General features: G+C 44.2%; 1 protein-coding gene and 1 long non-coding RNA gene across 2 annotated transcripts; one reads left to right on the forward strand and one right to left on the reverse strand.

Moving 5' to 3' along the window:
• The first annotated feature begins 8,798 nt into the window (after positions 1-8,798).
• LOC120438011 lies at positions 8,799-9,588 on the forward strand. The gene is made up of 3 exons (XR_005611585.1): positions 8,799-8,998; positions 9,153-9,331; positions 9,440-9,588. It is a non-coding gene; the product is annotated as an uncharacterized LOC120438011 (long non-coding RNA).
• Positions 9,589-12,185: 2,597 nt separating this feature from the next.
• LOC116316893 (E3 ubiquitin-protein ligase TRIM21-like) lies at positions 12,186-17,235 on the reverse strand. Its single transcript, XM_039608488.1, has 2 exons — positions 16,970-17,235; positions 12,186-14,491 (listed from the first exon to the last, which is right to left on the reverse strand). The coding sequence occupies exon 2, from the start codon at positions 14,480-14,482 to the stop codon at positions 12,821-12,823; it is 1,662 nt and encodes a 553-aa protein (XP_039464422.1). The 5' UTR covers positions 14,483-14,491; positions 16,970-17,235; the 3' UTR covers positions 12,186-12,820.
• Positions 17,236-18,295: the final 1,060 nt, after the last annotated feature.

The raw sequence follows: 18,295 nt of genomic DNA on the forward strand, positions 1-18,295 counted from the left end.
GAATTGCAGAATGGCGGATAGAGACGAAATACTGTTAATCTGACTGTCCCTCCATTTAGAAAGGCAGAGGCATCACAGTGTGATTATTTTACATGTAGTTGTTTTTTTCCTGTGTAATAATTAGGGATGGGTACTGGTGTCCGGTGCCATGGTGGCACCGGTTCTGAAATAAACGGTAGTAACCAGACCAAAAAGCAGCGCACATTTCGGTGCTTTATTTCGGTGCTTTTTTTTCTTCCTGAGCCAGTTCTAGCCAATCATTTTACGTTTCCGAGGATAGTAGGCGGGGCCAGGTACGTACGTTCTTTTAGAGCAGAGCTACAGATTAAAAATGCCCAAGGCGAAGCGGTCAAAAGTCTGGCTGTACTTCACAGCAAAAGATGCAAACTCAGCAGCCTGCAACAAGTGCTTTAAGCTGATACTGTGATACTGTCAAAGGAGGTAACACCTCAAATCTGATGAAACACCTGGCGATGCATAGCGGGTTTTTTTAAAGCCGAGAAATGCGCCGTGTTTGATAGCTTGGTGCAAGACCTCACACCGTGCACATCTACTGCAGGTGTGGTGCCTGTTATCAGACCCGGAGTTAGCAACATCCCCCAAAAACCCGAAGAGTAGAGTCCTGGCCCCTAGCCCTGTCAGCGTAGCAGAAATGATGACGGATGATGATGGCAGCAGCAGCCGTTCTCCTCTGCATGAGTAGCTTCATGTTGTTCGTGTGTGATTTACGTTGAGTACACTAACCACATTATTACATTAATGCATGTAAGGTGAACTAGCAAACACCGTCGTAGTTACATGCGGCTGTCGTCTTGTTTGATGGCAGATGCTCCCTTCACCCTGGCCAAAAAGGCTAAAATGACCAAAGAAAAAGTGGAAAACAATTAAACATGAGAGGTTTTTGGACAAAGCTTGTGTTTTTTCCATTGTTTAACCACTGCTTCCAGCCAAGAGTGAGACCATATATGCCCTATAGCTGCAGAAAAGGCTAACATTGTTATCTTTTTACAAAAAAACAGCTGAACATGAGAGGTTTTTGGACCAATTTAGTGTTCTCCATTCTTTAAGCACTGGTTTGAGCACCGTTTAAGCACCGGCACCGTTTCAAAAGTACCGGTTTGGCACCGGTATCGGATAAAACCTAAACGATACCCATCCCTAGTAATAATATTCAACATTGCTGTCAATACATTTTTCAAAAAATGCCTCTCTGTTCAAAATGGATTCAAAAACATAAACAACTGTGGGATACTGTTTGTCCGGGTTTTGAACCGGACGAACAAATCGTGGCAGGATCAGCCTAATATTATTTGTATCCCACTGTAACTTTACTGTATAAAGACCCAACATTTCCAAAATAAAGAGCTAACATAATAAAGAGCTGTATAAAGAGCTAACATCTCCAAAATGCCAGGAGTAGTTAGTCATTATGAGAAGTGTTTGTGAACTAAAAATCAAGAATGTGGGATCCTGTTTGTCCGTGATTTGAACAGCTCAATGTGTGCTCCCGACGAACGGAAAACCAATTCTGCAGGGGAGACTAGGGGAGTGCCGAGACTACCTCGGCACTTGTACAGATGAAACCAAAGGGAAGATATGCTTCACCATATTTTCTAGTCTTTGGCTTAGAATGAGCTTGGTTTGGAAACATATTCAGCTTCATCTCCTGCTTTGAATTTGTGTGGGCGCTGTGCTAGCAGTGTCCAAGCGTTTTTTGTTTTGTTTTTTTTTTCCCTTTTCATACCGCGCCCCCCCCTGCAATGGCTCTGCAGGCGGGCCCCACACTTTGGGAAGGTCTGTGCTAGAGCGTGTGGGGAGCCATAGCCCCATCCCCCAGGGCAGTAAGCAGGTATGGAGGAGATCCAGGCCCCAGACATCCAGAGGCCCCAGAGTGCGAGAGCCCAAGGATAACCACCGATGGGGCATCTGTGCCACCCTATTGGGAAGAGCTGAGGAGAGCCCCAGATGAGGGAGTGAGCCAGTATATAGCTAAGCGCCCAGCCTTGGACACCAAGAACCACCAACGCACCGACGCTTGAGGGCATCAGCCACCGGCAGGAAGTGTGGTGAGGGGAGATAGGCCTCCACACTTTGGAGGGCCTGAGATGTTCCTAGAGAGGTGGAATCTAAGACCCGACCTGACATATACACAGACAAACATGCACACACAGACACAAACGTGCATTCCCACCCTGATGCCCAGATATACAAATACTCAGCACTAGGGATGGGTATTGATAAGATTTTCACGATTCCGATTCCATTTTCGATTCTGTGTAACGATTTGATTCTTTATCGATTCTCGTATCGATTCTTTTTAAAAAGGAGAACACTAAGGTCGATTAGCTTAGAACTTTGTTTTATATCTTCTCTTTGAACAAGATAGAAATTTAGGAGTAACATGGCCTTACAAACCCAACAGTGAGATCTTAAGAGATCCACAGCCTATGGCTCTTCAATGGGGTGTCACAGGGTCCCCAGGGAAAAAAATTGTAAATGTAAATCTCGTGGTCCCCGCACCTCGCCAGCTGACATCAGTCTGGCGCTATGTTTTGTTTTGTTTATTCTCCTCTCTCTCTCTGCTCTCTCTCTCTCTTTCTCCTGCCGGGGCGGAGCTCAGTATGGGCTCCCGCCCCTGGCCCACGCACCTGGGGATGATCAGCACACCTGCCGCTGATCACGAGAATTAGAGCCCTACTTAAGATGGTGGACCTGCTCTACTCGTCGCTGGATCGTTGAGCCATCAGCGTCAGTTGCCCTGCAAACCTGTAATTTGAACTTGTGAGTACTTCTCAACCTGGAAACTGACTGTCTTTCTGTATGTGTGTAGATCTCCCCTGGACCCGTTCCCTGTGCAACTGTGACAGAGCGTCAGCAAGAAGAGTGGTGGTGAAGAGAGGAGCTGTGAGCTGTTTTTGTGTGTGGAAACACTCCCCCCCTCCCTGCCTACAATTAAACACATTTACTTCCCGGAAATCGGGGGCATCTGCTGTGGCAAATTGGTGCAAGCCTTTGACCACAAACTTAGTCACTGCTCGGTGACATTCGTCTATCCTGGCCTGAAAGGAGACACTAACGGTGGACTGCAGCGAGAACTGTGTCAGGATCCTGGGTCTCCTGACCCAGCGTTTTTAGTTCTTGAGCCATTAGCCACCCGGCCCGCAGCCAATTCAGCCAATCCTCCACCCGTTACACCGCCACCACAATCGTCACTGCTGCCCGCAGCACAGCCCTTATCCCCGCTACCCATAGCTCCGTCTTCAGTGTCCCCTCTCCCTGTAGCTCAGCCATTGGCTCTGTCATCAGCAGCTACATTTGCACCTGAACCATTAGCTCAGTCGCCGCTAGCTCAGTCATCTACTCAACCACCAGCTCCACGTTCTCCCCAACCGTCATTACTACCTCTAGTTCAGTTTCCTGTGCAGTCATCTACTCCACTCTCACCACAACCGTTACAACAGCCGCTAGTTCAGTCCCCTGTGCCAGTTCAGTCCCCTAGTCTGTTTAATATTCACCCACCTGGCCAGCTACGCGTTCAGCCAGGGGTCCCCACACCCTCTGGCCCTGCATCTGCTCCTGCTGGACGCTCGAGTGAGCAGATCCAGCACTCTGCGGCTCCCGCGCCGCCATCTACCTCGTGTCCGCTGGTGGTTCTGGAGAGCCCAGCCAGCCCGTCCTCGTGTCCGCTGGGGGTTCTGGTGAGCCCAGTCAGCCTGTCCTCGTGTCTGCAGGGGGTTCTGGTGAGCCTGGCGGGCCCTTCCTAGTGTCCGCTGGGGGTTCTGGTGAGCCCGGCCAGCCCTTCCTAGTGTCCGCTGGGGGTTCTGGTGAGCCCGGTGTTAGATTATTATGCTATCATATGTTATCTTATATCTGTAGTTAAAGTAGTTGAATTATGTTAACTGCTGTAGGTAATATAATATCCTTTAGTCTAGATTGTGTGCTGTGTATGTAGTTTAGTTTGCATTATACTTCTGACTTAAAAGAGTGTGAAAATCATTAGATCTATTGGATTGACCTGTATTACTCGACACTGTTGAATGTGTAACACTGTTTCTTGACATTTCATACTGCTAAATCATGAAGAGAATGTTGGGTGCAGAGGGCCTTGTGCCGATAATAGAAGAGACAGACCACATTCCATACCACCACCTTGTTGGGAGCAGAAAAACAAGGAGCCGAGGTCATAACTTGGGCGCCATGTGAGAGAAAGAATGTGAATGTTTAGGCTTTTACGACTAGGTGGGGGCCACTAGAGGCTATAAGAAGCTGAGTAACCCGTCACCATTTTGAGATTTGCTGTGACCCTCTTCATGCATGTCTCCCCATCCGGATGGCTTGTGCTCATAAGTGTTGAATTGTATGGAAATAAATGATTGTTGATTGAGCATTTATACACCGAGTATTGTCCTTCCTTCAGCCCAAAGATTAAAAGAATTGGGAGATTTTAACACCGGCCAGCACTTCCTCGTCTCCGCTGGAGGGTCCGAGGGCCCTGTTCAGCCGTCACCTGCAGCGTCACCATCCGCAGCTGCCACGCCGTCGCCTGGTCCAGCGTCAGCTTCGGCTTCAGCCTTGCCTGGTCCAGCGTCAGCTTCGGCTTCTGCCTCGCCTGGTCCAGCCTCTGCTTCTGCCTCGCCTGGTCCTGCTGTTGTTACACCTCCGTCCAAGGTACGTCCAGCACTTCAGCATCGCCAGCCACTTCATGGGCCTCTAGCCAGACGTCATTGCCGTCGTGGGTGGCCTCCGGACCAGCACTGTCGTGTCCTTCACCTGCGTCGCCGCCGCTGCCTGCCGCACGGCCGGCCTCTGGACCACCTCTATCGTCTCCTTCGCTGCCGCCACTGCCTTCCGCACGGCCGGCCTCCAGATCAGCTCTGTCGTCGTCGCCGGCATTGCCGTCCACATGGTCGGCCCCCTGAACTGTTTCCACGTCGCCGCCATTGCCGTCCACACGGTCGGCCCCCTGAACTGTTTCCACGTGGCCGCCGTTGCCGTCCTTACGGTCGGCCCCCTGAACTGTTTCCACGTCGCCGCCGTTGTCTTTCCGCACGGTCGCCCCCCTAAACTGTTTCCACGTCGCCGCCACTGCCTTCCATGTGGCTGGCCACCTGAACTGAACTGTCTTTGGGCTATTTTCTTAGGCTCCGGTGTTTACTATGAACTGCTTTTGATTTCTGTTCCAAGCCCTCCATCCTGGACTCCCGCCGCCCGCCCTGGGTTGTTTTCTGTTTGGGTTTGGTTTTGTTTTCTGTGTTTGGGCTGTCTGGAGTCAGCCCTTGAGGGGGGGGGTACTGTCAGGATCCTTGGTCTCCTGACCCAGCGTTTTTAGTTCTTGGTGATTTTTGTATTTTGTACTCATGTGATTTATTCTATGGTTTCTAGTTTTGATCCCTTGCCCTTCATGTTTCTCTGTGCCCCCTCTGTTCTGTGTAAGTCTGGGTTTCTTGGTCTGTGTCTTTGCATGTTTCGCGTTTCTTGTGTTTTCTGTCACTCTGTATTGTGAATTATGTTCTCATGGTTGGTCTTTTGTTACTCCCTCGAGTCTAGTTTCTTGTGTTCCATGCTTAGTATTTCCCTCTGTGTATTTTGGTTCTTCGAGTCCTCTGCTTTATGGTTTATGTCTCTGTGTTTCTTAGTTGCTGTCTCTACCGTGTCAAGTTCGCGTCTCTGTGTTATACAGCCTGTTTTACTTTGAAGGTCTGTGTCTTATGTAAATGCGTTCTGCTTTTCTTCCTTGTCTCGTCAGTTCTGATTTCTCCCAGCTGTGCCCACCATCTGTGTCTCATTCCCCTCGTTACTTCCCACTGTATTTAAACCCTGTGTTTCTCTGAGCCAGTGTCGCGTCGTCCCTCATGCTGTGTGGATCTCCCTGTGTTTCCTGAAAGTTAAGGTTGTCATTTCCCAGTTTAGTTTAGTTTGCTTTGTATGCTCATTTTCCTGTGACCAGCAAATAAAGCTCTGGTTTTGAGTTCATCCCTCGAGTCTGAGGCTGTGTCCCAATTCAGGGTCTGCACGCTTGAAGTACGCGCACTACGCGCACTACCTACGGTGCGAACTATAAGTACGAGAAGTGCGGAAGTGAGAGGCTTGTGAAATGGGACGGTCTAGCCTTCGTCGGGCTGTTCAGGTTAGCTAGCAACCATGATACTAACTGCGAGAAAAGTTTCATACAGCATTGTTTGACAGAAATGAAGGAGAAAAAATGTTTTGTTGGTCATTCATTTTTGTCATGACATCACTTTGATTAGTTGAGTATCTGAGGCGGAGACCACAGGACTGTGAAACATGATAATTGGGCTTCATTTCTGTACTGAACAGTCATTTCAAGATTAGTTAGTAAATAACACTTAGCTAATGTTGTTCATGAGACTAAAATAATCTCACTGTGGTAATGTAAATATAATATGGGCAATATTATATGTATTGTCAGATTATTATATATATATATATATATATATATATATATATATATATATATATATATATATATATATATATATATATATATATGTATATATATATATATATATATATATATATATATATATATGTGGAGATTAGAAAATTATTTTACTGTTACTATTCATAACATTATCATTACTATTGCATTACTTTATTTATCATTATCATTTCATCGAAGCATTTATTGAAGCTGTTGATGTTACATTAAAGTCTTTATTTCAGCTGTTAGCTTAATTAAATAATAATCTTTCATTGGAGGTGCAACTGTAATCATGTTATACACATTGCATTTGTGTATAACTCTTATTAAAGAGTTGAAGCTCGGTCAGTTGATGGTCTGAAGCTTCGGGCGGTGCGACGTCCGCCCGATCAATTGAGAAATTCATCGAGCTATGAAAGAATTATGTCTGTGAAGGTTCTCAGTCATCCAGGTCATCGTAGTCAAAGGAGTTTGCAAAGAAAAGCGTCTGGACTTCTTTAAGTTGCTTGAAGACGTTTCACCTCTCATCTGAGAAGCTTCTTCAGTTCTAAGGTCAAATGGCCGAGAGTCCCAGATTTAAACCCAGTGGGAGTATCCCCAAGGAGGGACAAAGGACCCCTGGTGATCCTCTAATCACATGCGCCAAGGTGTGAAAGCGGGTGTGGGACCTAATCAGCCAGGGTTTCGGGTGAGCCCATTGTGAAACCTGGCCCCACCTTGTCATGTGAATTCCTGAGGTTAGATGGCCCAGGATGTGAGTGGGCGTTAAGGCGTCTGGGGAGGGAACTCAAAACTGGATTATAGATGGCAGACAGTTGGTGTCGTAAACCACCGCCTCTGTTCAAAGATGGTCGCTCACAGTGGACATAGATGGCCTCTTTCACTCCTCTTTCAAACCATCTGTCCTCTCTGTCCAATATGTGAACATTGGCATTCTCGAAAGAGTGACCTTTGACCTTTAGATGCAGATGAACTGCTGAGTCTTGTCCTGTGGAGGTGGCTCTTCTATGTTGTGCCATGCGCTTGTGAAGTGGCTGTTTGGTCTCTCCGATGTAGAGGTCTGGGCATTCCTCGCTGCACTGTACCGCATACACCACGTTGTTCAGTCTGTGTTTTGGAGTCTTGTCTTTCGGGTGAACCAGTTTGTGTCTGAGTGTGTTGCTGGGTCTGAAGTACACTGGGATGTCGTGTTTGGAGAAAACTCTCCTGAGTTTCTCTGATACACCGGCTACATAGGGGATGACAATGTTGTTGCGTCTGTCTTTCTTATCCTCCCTCGCTGGTGTCTGATCTTCTTTTCTGTGCCTCTTTGCTGACTTTATGAACGCCCAGTTCGGATAACCGCATGTTTTCAGTGCTTCCTTTACATGTGTGTGTTCCTTCTTTTTTCCCTGAGGCTTAGAGGGAACATGTTCTGCCCGGTGGTGTAGGGTCCTAATTACTCCAAGTTTGTGTTCCAGAGGGTGATGGGAGTCAAAGAGGAGGTACTGGTCCGTGTGTGTGGGCTTCCGGTAAACTTCAATGTTGAGGTTGCCATTCTCTTCAATGTGCACAGCGCAGTCCAGGAAAGGCAAACAGTTGTCCTTTGTGTCTTCCCTGGTGAACTTGATGTTTTTATCCACGGCGTTAATGTGCGCAGTGAAGGATTCCACTTCTTGTGTCTTGATTTTGACCCAGGTGTCATCTACATATCTGTACCAGTGGCTGGGTACTCTCCCTTTATAAGAGCCAAGAGCCTTTCTTTCCACTTCCTCCATGTAAAGGTTGGCTACAATAGGTGACACAGGGGAGCCCATGGCACAGCCATGTTTTTGTCTGTAGAAGCCTTCGTTGTATTTGAAGTATGTTGTGGTAAGGCAGATGCTTTAGGTATGCTTTTAAAGTTGTTTTAAAGCTGAATCACAATGTCATTGTGCACTTATCTTCAAAACACCAGTTTATACTCCTGAATGTCATCTTGTTGTGATTTGTTTTTCTGTAGATTCCAGAGACTCTGTGAGGCCACTATTACAAGGCAAGTTCGAACATCTTGGAATTTCAGATTTTACATGGTATAAATGGTAAATGGCCTATATTTGTACAGCGCTTTAACTAGTCCCTAAGGACCCCAAAGCGCTTTACACATTCAGTCATCCACCCATTCACACACACATTCACGCACTGGTGATGGCAAGCTACATATACAAATATCAGATATATGTGACAGGCAAAAACTAGCAAACACTTTTAGCAGTTAAAACAACTAATAATTGAATGCAGAATGTTACACCATCACTTATGGATATATTAGTTTTTCGCCACACACTGCTTAAGCCATTAATCTTTCTGGAATTATTCTTTGAAACAGATGCGACCTCACAAAAGATTTTAACTATGGTGTCAGACCTGACGAGTTCTGTTAACGAACTCCGTGAGGAGGTCAGAGCCATCCGCAATACCAGCTCCAATGAATCGGTAGATGCTGGGGTACTCCCTTTGGCTTTGCCCTTGCACAACATTGAGGAGCTAAACCATGCAGAGGCAGCTCTTCAATCACAAGAGGCAAATAAGGCAATGGTAAGTATATAAAGCTTATGTACACTTTGTAACTATAAAGTGTAATAGCTGTCAGATGTGATTTAAATGCATAACAACGGCATACACACAAGCACTTGCATACACATTTAAGACATGAGACACGCTAATTCCATCTCTTAAAATGTGTCTATAGGTGAGACGCTTTGCCTTGATTGGAGGGACCACACTGGAGGTGCAAGTCCGCCGTGTAATGGCTTATGCCATCACAAATGAGCTGGCCTCTCTACTAAACTGGGCAGGGAAAAAAAACAAAGGACCAGACGAAGCAAAAAAGGGCATTTAAAGATACTGCGCTGTGCAGATGCATATTTGGTAAGTTTTACCGTTTATTGTAGTTTTATGAGGCTAAAGTGAACAATAAAGGGATCGATTGATCTGCTGGGTGTGTTTCACATGTCCTATGTCCGGTTTTTGTCCTAGATGGCCTGACGCAGCAGTTAGGGGCAAACTCGATGTCAGAGTTTGTCTTTGCACAGGCAGTGCAGAAGTGGCTACGATACGCCCCAGACCGTTTGGGTGGTGCAGGACACACATCATCCATCCCCATCCCGGGGGAGTAGGAAAAACTACAAAGTTATGTTAAAATATAAATGTAAAATAGAAAACTGTGTTTTAATAAAGTATTTAGCAAACGAAACATGTCTATTGACCTTTTTTTGTTTAGTTTTTTTTGCATGCAGTAGTTTAGTATTGGTTAAAATAACTATAAAGAAAGGTAGATTTCCAGTCATGATTTAACTGTTGTTTTAATAAAAAACAACTGTGCGAAAGAGGTGGAAAATCAACACCATAGCTCAACAGTGTTTCAATATCAGAATCTGACATTGTTTCAATGTCAAGAGTATTAGAAAATATAACCTCGAATCAATGTCAGGTTTCAACATTGATTCAACATCAAAACCTGACGTTGTTTCAACGTTAAAAATGGGTGCAAGAGTGATGTTGGGTCAACATCACACTTCAACGTTGATTCAATGACGTCGCCTGATATTGACTCAACATTGTTTCAATGTTTCCTTGCTATCTGGGTTGTTACCTCGACCAGGTCCGTGGCTCCGAACCGTGGAAAGGAGACCTCTGGCTAATACTTTGGGTTCCGTGTCGGGCTCGTAGCCGGGAGCTAGCTTTACTGTCTGGGTCAACTTTGCTAGCGAGAGACAGAGAGAGGCATTGAAAGGCTGAACTTACTTGTTTTTGAGGAAAACACAAACACAGTGTACAGTCGAGTCTTAATAGCTTACTTACAACTTGGATCGTGAGGCACTCTTTTTGGCTGCAGTGGTTATTATTATATTTACATGCTTCCATCTCCCGTTTCTGGGCGGTAGCACCTCATACTTTTCATATTTCCTTTTTCTCCCTCCCTTGTGCTCACACACACAGATGGAGGGGCAGTCCCACATGTTCTTCCTGGAGCAAGGACTACACCACCCATGAGGCTACAGTCTGAAAGGGCCATGCCTGCCTAACACTCTGCTCATATTGCCTTCATATTAAATCATTTTTTGAATAATAATTTTGTAAAATATTTCTTCACATCAAAATGTGGGCATAAGTAGAGGTGACGTGGGCTGCAAGTTTGAGACCCTGGTTTACAGCATCCTGCCATGCGATTGCATTTGTCTCTAACCGTCAGGAACCCTCATGTAAACTTTTATCAAGTAGAAAAAAGTTAGCATTCATCCTCCAGCTTCACTGTGTTTGTGTTATGCTGTTATGCTAGCGATCACATAGCACATCATTATATACCAGCTAGCTTCAGTAACCCTACCAATGTCCCTGCTGTTTAGTTTTCTGTCTTCATTTATGTCAGAAGTGATAGCAGTGCTGTACGTTTGAATTTTTGCTGCGTCACTGAGAGTTACAAACTGACTAAATTCTTTCAACTCTAATAAAATAATCAGCGTTGCTGCTATACCAGGTGTAACAATTAAGTTTAACATCCAGGCATCCATGAAAAAGGAATTTATTACATTTAACAGAGTTAGAAGTTAGAAGAAGCTAAACATGATATGTAATTTTCTGACTGAGAAATTTCTGCAGTGTTCGTTTGACTTTAGGACCTGAAGAAGATGGCTGATGTTTCTTGGGGTTTCTTTGTCTGTAGGTTTTCTTACTGAAGCTTTCAAATATCCATCAAACATTTCAAGCACTGCTTCTTTTCATGGAGACGGAGTTTTGGACCCAGATTATTGGCCCGGAATCTACGGTGAGTGTAGACACTGTAGACTCGGGCCGATAGGAGCGCTGAATCCCACTGTAGACGACCAATCGTCTGGTCGACGGAAGATACGTCACCAAAACAACAACACACAGCGGAACAGCAAAGAAGCCGGTGTTCCAGATTAGCTGGTGTTGCAGATTAACTGGTGTTGGTCAAACAGATGTGTGGTAGACTTGCTTTGCAGGAGCCGCTACAGACAAAACAGCAAATAAACACCAAATGTGTCATCTGTGACACTTGTGAGGTTACCTCAAACACACTCCGTCAGTCTTCATGCTGTTGAACAGCAAAATGTTTTAAAATGTCGTGAGTTTACCTGGTGATATTCTCATGCGTGACGTGATCGCGAAAACAGCAAACAATTAACACCACGCCGATGCTGTTCACAGGACAGCAAGAGTAAATCTTGTCTTTGTTATTGTTCCCCTCGTATGTTTTATTTCTCCGATTTCAGCGTTTCTGCTTCACAATTAAAGCGTGCAGTTTACTTTGTGTGCAGTCAAATGGAGTCGAGTCAACCAGCACCACCTCTGGCCAAGTGCCTGTTCCGATTCATTTTGATGTGCTGAGAATAAATAACCAATACTCAGAGCAGGTCTAGTCAAAAACAAATATTTATTAAGCACATATGTGGTAGATCCACCCGACACCACCCAAAGTGCAGTCCGGTAGATCTCAAAGAGGAAATACACAGCTAACTTCCCCCCTCTAAGGCACCTCACTTACAGTCTCAACACTCTTTCACCCCAAGCTGTTTCCTGTTATTCTCTCTTAGCAGCATAAAAATAGGCGATGTCCTCTGCAACTCTGCACAAAGCTTCCTGTTCTGCACAGTTTCAGTCTGGCTAAATAACTTAACCCTCTACAGCATAGCAATGCCCTGAGGCAGCAAACCACATTTTCATGCCTTACACTGGCCCTTCAAAAAAACCAACAGCATTATTTTTTTTCAAATAATGCTACCAGACACATCTCTTTCCAATAAAATGATGAGTTGAAGGTGGTGTGACTTTCATTTTTTGGGGGGGAGGACCCCTTTCTGCAAGCTGCACTACATGAGAGACATCTCCATTAGGAGGCAAGATAAAGATCACTATTTTACATGTTTATAGTGAAATAAATGTATATTAAATTATACTTGTATGTGCATGAATATGTTAAGAAGCATATTTGATTGTTTGTTCTACTTTTTAAAATTTATTCATACAATAAAACTCTTCATTTTCATTCGTTGCCTCTAGCCCATTTTTTCAGGCAATATAATGCATTTGCATATGTGTGGAGAGATGTGTTTGTGTGCATTTATATGATCATAGTCAATGTTTTTTACTTTACAATAAAGCTCACTGTCCTCACTTTCTGAGCACAGAAAGTGCACATTCCCTTTATTGTTGCAGTTTCAGAAAATGAAATAACCAGTAAACTTCTTAAGAGCTCATCTACTTTTTGGAGTTTCTGGGTTCATGTTTAGCTGTTTAGATAGCTAGTCAGACTTCTAGCTAGGTCAATTCAGACACTGTAGAGTATTTACACTCAATATGTTCATTTCTTCCCTTCAATAAAAATCAATCAGTTCATCAAATAAAATCAGTCGTTGATGTTGTTTGATTGACAGGACAGATGATTAGAGGTGCAGAGTTTGTACCACAATAACTTAGACTTGGACAGAAGAATGGGTAGAGTTTGTGAGTGAAGGAGCAGCCAGTAAAGGAGTACATCAGAGCTGCAGCACCTACATCATAAAAGGAGACCAGACCCTCCTCATAATCCACAAACACCCCCACCTTCTCAGGACCAGGAAGAAGAAAGAGACGGACTGGAGGGTCAGCACATGCTATGTACTCATTTCCATTTCTCAGCACTACAGTCCAGAAACCATTCTGAGGACTCAGTGTGATGTTTCCCTTCCTGTTGATTGACTCTCTGGCCACTCCTAAATCCCATTTAGTCTTTCCTTTAACCTGAACCTCAAAGTAAAATCTGCCTGAAGAGAAACTCTGCTCTCCTAAAACAATAGGACAGTAAGAAAATCTCTCTGGGTTGTCTGGAAGATTCTTCCTCACATCACCACAGTGCACTTGTTTTCCATCATCAGACAGGATTAGATTAGTTTGAGCTGTATCAGGATCCAGAGTCACATCCACTGCATACTGTTGGACCCTCTGCAGCTCAGCATCAAACAAGTCATTCATATATTTCCAGACTGTCTCGTCCAGCTGAGCCACAGCTCTCACCACAGTTCCCTCATATGATGGTGGACGCACTCTGACCTCTGTCCAGCCCTTGGTTGGTGGAGCAGCTTTCAGGGAGGAGAAACTTTGGAGGAGGTGGAGGTGGTCTTCAGAGCATGAGATTTGCTCCACCTTAGAACTTCTCTCCATCAGCTCAGAGATTTCCTGTTCCAGATCTTTGATGAGACCTTTAGCCTGTTTCTCTGTAGCTTCCTGTTTGTCTTCGATCTCCTTTATGAACTTTTTCAGGCGTCTCTCAACAGACTCCATCAGAGCAGTGAAGACCTGAACACCTTCTGCTTTCTGTCTGTCTGCAGCATCTTTACTCATCTTCACCGACTCTGTGACCTCCTGAATCTTCAGTCGTCTCTTCTGGATCATCTGCTGAATCTCAGCCTCTGTCTTCTCCAGCTCTGCCTTCTTTCCTTCATATTCGTCTCTCAGAGGAACAAACTCGTGGTTCTTGTGGTCTAAAACAGAGCAGAGTGTGCAGACACATGTCTGGTCGGTCTTACAGAACAGCTCCAGAGGTTTATCGTGCTTCGTACACATCCTGCCTTCCAGGTTCTCCACAACATCAATCAGTTGATGTCTTTTCAGAGCTTCCTTTGTCAGATGAGGCTCCAGGTGAGTCTGACAGTAGGAGGTCTGACACACCAGGCAGGACTTCAGGGCCTTCAGTTTGGTTCCAGTGCAGAAGTCACAGGGAACTTCTCCTGGTTTGGCAGCTTGTTGCTCTGAGCTGCTGCTGCTGGCTTTCTGCTGAGCTTCACGTCTGAACTGAGCAACCACCTCAGAGATGAAGGTGTTGACCCTCAGCTGAGGTCTAATGTTGAAAGTCTCGTTACACATGGGACACTTACAGCTCTGATTCATGTCCCAGTGCTGACTGATGCAGGTTTTGCAGAAGTTGTGTCCACATGGTGTGCTGACTGGATCAGTGAACACATCCAGACAGATGGAGCACAGAAACTGATCTTCAGATCGCTGATTGCTGGCAGCAGACATGTCTGCACTCTGACAGAGAAAGAAAAGAAACACATTTCATTCAAAATTCAAATTAAATTTCATCTTTTAAAAGAGAGAAACAAGCATCAGTAGTCTAAGAAGCTTGGAAAGAAAAGCGTACGGACTTCTATAAGTTTTAAGAGGTTTTAGGTTTCTTTAAGTTTAGTCACAAACTCAGGATAAGGAAGAAGATGACCTTTTCCATTCACTTGATGCGATACATGATTAATATTATTCTGGATCCATTTCTCATAAAACATTGATTTATTTTTGTCTTTAATACATTTGTTTGTCCAAATCAAAGATTTATGCTTGTAGAGAAGAAGCCTTTGATAAAGCCACCATCATCTATGTTTGTGTCTGATGACATGTTTGATCCAGTTTACCTTGAATATCTAAGCTGATGTATGGAACTTGAACCTATTTAAACCCTTGATTATCAGGATGATTTAGTACACATCTGTTTAAAAAATGAGATTTATTTTTCCACACAAAGTTATAAAGTGCAGCATCGACTGTTTTATGAATGATTTAGGAACATCTATGACTTTTACAGGATACACTAAGTGAGATAAGTCCTCTGTTTTAAATTAAAGGATTCTACCTTTCAGTGATTGATCTCTCAGGAGCCACAGATCAAATCTATATTTGTCATTTTTGGAATTAAATGTTAAAAATGAGAGATAACCCTCTGAGACTGACATTCCCAAATAAGTCACTTGTTGTTTGACAGGAATACCTTTGATTTCTTTATGGACACAAGCCTCTCTGAACAGGACACATTTTATGTTTAAAGTCAGACCTGATACTTCAGAAAAAGCATTAATGCAGTTGATCATTTTTGGTCTGAACTCATCTTTAATTAAGACAGCTGTATCGTACAGTTACGGTGTAACCTTGGTTCTCTTAGTGAGAGACTATCTCTCCACACCGTTACATATTCCATATGTAAGGTGTTATGATCCCCCTTGGTCGTGGTGTGTGGATATTTCTTTAAGACACTCCGGCACGCCCGTCTACGTCCCACAGGTTGGCGCAAAAGCATATTTTTAGAGCACTTTGCTCTCACACTGCAGGCCTACTTGCTGTTCCTAGAGTATTTAAAAGTAGAATGGGAGGCAGAGCCTTCAGTTTTCAGGCCCCTCTTCTGTGGAACCAGCTTCCAGTTTGGATTCGGGAGACAGACACTATCTCTACTTTCAAGATTAGGCTTCAAACTTTCCTTTTTGCTAAAGCATATAGTTAGGGCTGGACCAGGTGACCCTGAATCCTCCCTTAGTTATGCTGCAATAGACGAGGCTGCCGGGATTCCCATGATGCATTGAGTTTTTCCTTCCAGTCACCTTTCTCACTCACTATGTGTTAATAGACCTCTCTGCACTGAATCATATCTGTTATTAATCTCTGTCTCTCTTCCACAGCATGTCTTTATCCTGTTTTCCTTCTCTCACCCCAACCAATCACATCAGATGTCCCCGCCCCTCTCTGAGCCTGGTTCTGCCGGAGGTTTCTTCCTGTTAAAACGGGTTTTTTCCTTCACACTGTCGCCAAAGTGCTTGCTCATAGGGGGTCATATGATTGTTGGGTTTTTCTCTGTTTCTACTGTACAGTATGAAGCGCCTTGAGGCAACTGTTGTTGTGATTTGGTGCTATATAAATAAAATTGAATTGAATAGCGCTTTTCTACTCTGCCTGAGCACTCAAAGCGCTTTATACAACTGAGCTACAGCCACCCACTTGAAAAACACTTCTTAGAATGACAATAAGGTTTTAGCTCATTACAGTTCTGCACAGTTACAGAAGGATACAAATAATTATTAGTCAAACTGTTTGTTGAAATAATCTCATCCGATAACACGTGAGAACAATAGATGTGTCACATTCTTTTGTAACCCACAAACTGAACGGTCACTCTCATTTTTCACGTTTTCACTAAACTAAATTTAACTTTATCTAGTTGGTTGTAGCGGAGGCGGAGTCAGTTGGATCCGCTCTCCCTGCCCAGCGACGCAGGGGAAACTAATTCTGTCAGGGGTACCTACCTTGGCACAAGACTGGCCATGGTCTTTCCACACTCACCACAGTAAATGCAGTGCATCATGTTGTCAGTGTCAAGCCACTTTCTTTTCTCATTACCCACAGCTACATCCACTTCCATCAGGCCCAGGCTACTCACCTCTCTCTATCCGCCTGCACTTTCAAACGAGCCCACACACGTTGGCCTACAGGAATATATGGACCAATCACAGAGGTGACTATCTCTGATTGGTTTCAACCATGAAATGGGCATAATGTGTGTCTGTTGTTGACCACATGGACACTTTCAGAGTTGCAGAGACTTTTTCTTTTACTCGAATGGCTGGTCGCACCAGTAAAACCTAGGATGTTTTTTAGTCACACCATTGAGAAATGGCACTCTAGAGCCCTGATGAAGTGAACAGAGTGAAGATTTGTGTAGAAACAGGAAGTGTGATCAGCTGCACTCACCACTGTTGCTGAGAGAAACCTGATGGACTCTTCTTTTAGAGACAAACAGGACTCGACTGCAGCTCTGCTGCTGCTCTCTCACACTTTCACTTCTGCAAAATGACGCTGAACTTCTCGTTTTTGTTCTCTTCCTTCCTCTCGCTTTACAGGAAACAGCCGGTCTGTACTCAGTGACTGTGTGCAGTGGGTGGAGGTGTGAGGAGTGGTGTGTGGGTAAAGTTCACACAGTAATGACGGCCTCGGGTGATCAGGAGAAACTCACCTGGATTTCCTTTTTCCACAGCAGACTGAGGCTGTGTCCCAATTAAGAGACCGCACGCTTGAAGTACGCACACTACGCGTACTACAAGTACGGGAAGTGCGGAAGTGCGAGGCTTGTGAAATGGGACGGTCTAGCCTTCGTCGCGCTGTTCAGGTTGCCTAGCAACCATGATACTAACCGCGAGAAATGTTTCATACAGCTTTGTGTGACAGAAATGAAGGAGAAAAAATGTTTTGTTGTTCATTCATTTTTGTCATGACATCACTTTGATTAGTTGAGTATCTGAGGCTGAGACCACGGGACTGTAAAACATGATAGTTGGGCTTCATTTCTGTACTGAACAGTCATTTCAAGATTAGTCAGTAAATAATAATTAGCTAATGTTGTTCATGAGACTAAAGTCATCTCACTGCGGTAATGTTAATATAATATGGACAATATTATAGTTATTGTCAGATTATTATGATATATATATATATATATATATATATATATATATATATATATATATATGAGCTTGAACTCTGGGTCAAAGATTCAAGTTGCAGTTATTTATATTTCCTATCACCTTAAATCTTCACTCAAAGACAAGTATCTCTGACAGTGTATATACAGATGTATTATATACAGTGATGGGAATAACGGCGTTACAAGTAACGGCGTTACTAACGGCGTTACTTTTTTCAGTAACGAGTAATCTAACTAATTACTATTCCTATCGTTACAACGCCGTTACAGTTACTAACAAGGAAACGCGGTCCGTTACTATTTTTCAACAAACAGACGGTTGAAACTGTGTTCAGCTTACCGCATCTTATATCAGTTGCACGGAAGTAGCTGTAAGTAATCCGGACGCTACAGCTTTAAGCAGCTGCGCGCTCCCGCGGACGCTAATCACGATCACTGTCTAGCACAACACCTGGAGCTCAGGAGGCAAAACAATCGCATGAGTGCTGCTGTTTGACTGAGGAAGAATAAAGTAGTCATGGTAAGTCAATCACATGACCACTTAAAGACAAAGCAACAAGGTGACAGTTTTTAAATTGTGTTGATAGGCCACGTAA

Source organism: Oreochromis aureus, linkage group 3 (genome assembly GCF_013358895.1).
Source record: "Oreochromis aureus strain Israel breed Guangdong linkage group 3, ZZ_aureus, whole genome shotgun sequence".
Taxonomy (NCBI): Eukaryota; Metazoa; Chordata; class Actinopteri; order Cichliformes; family Cichlidae; genus Oreochromis; species Oreochromis aureus.

What these genes read in the sequence shown, in the direction of transcription:
- LOC116316893 (XM_039608488.1), bottom strand. Translation starts at nt 14,482, where the DNA reads ATGTCTGCTGCCAGCAATCAGCGATCTGAAGATCAGTTTCTGTGCTCC.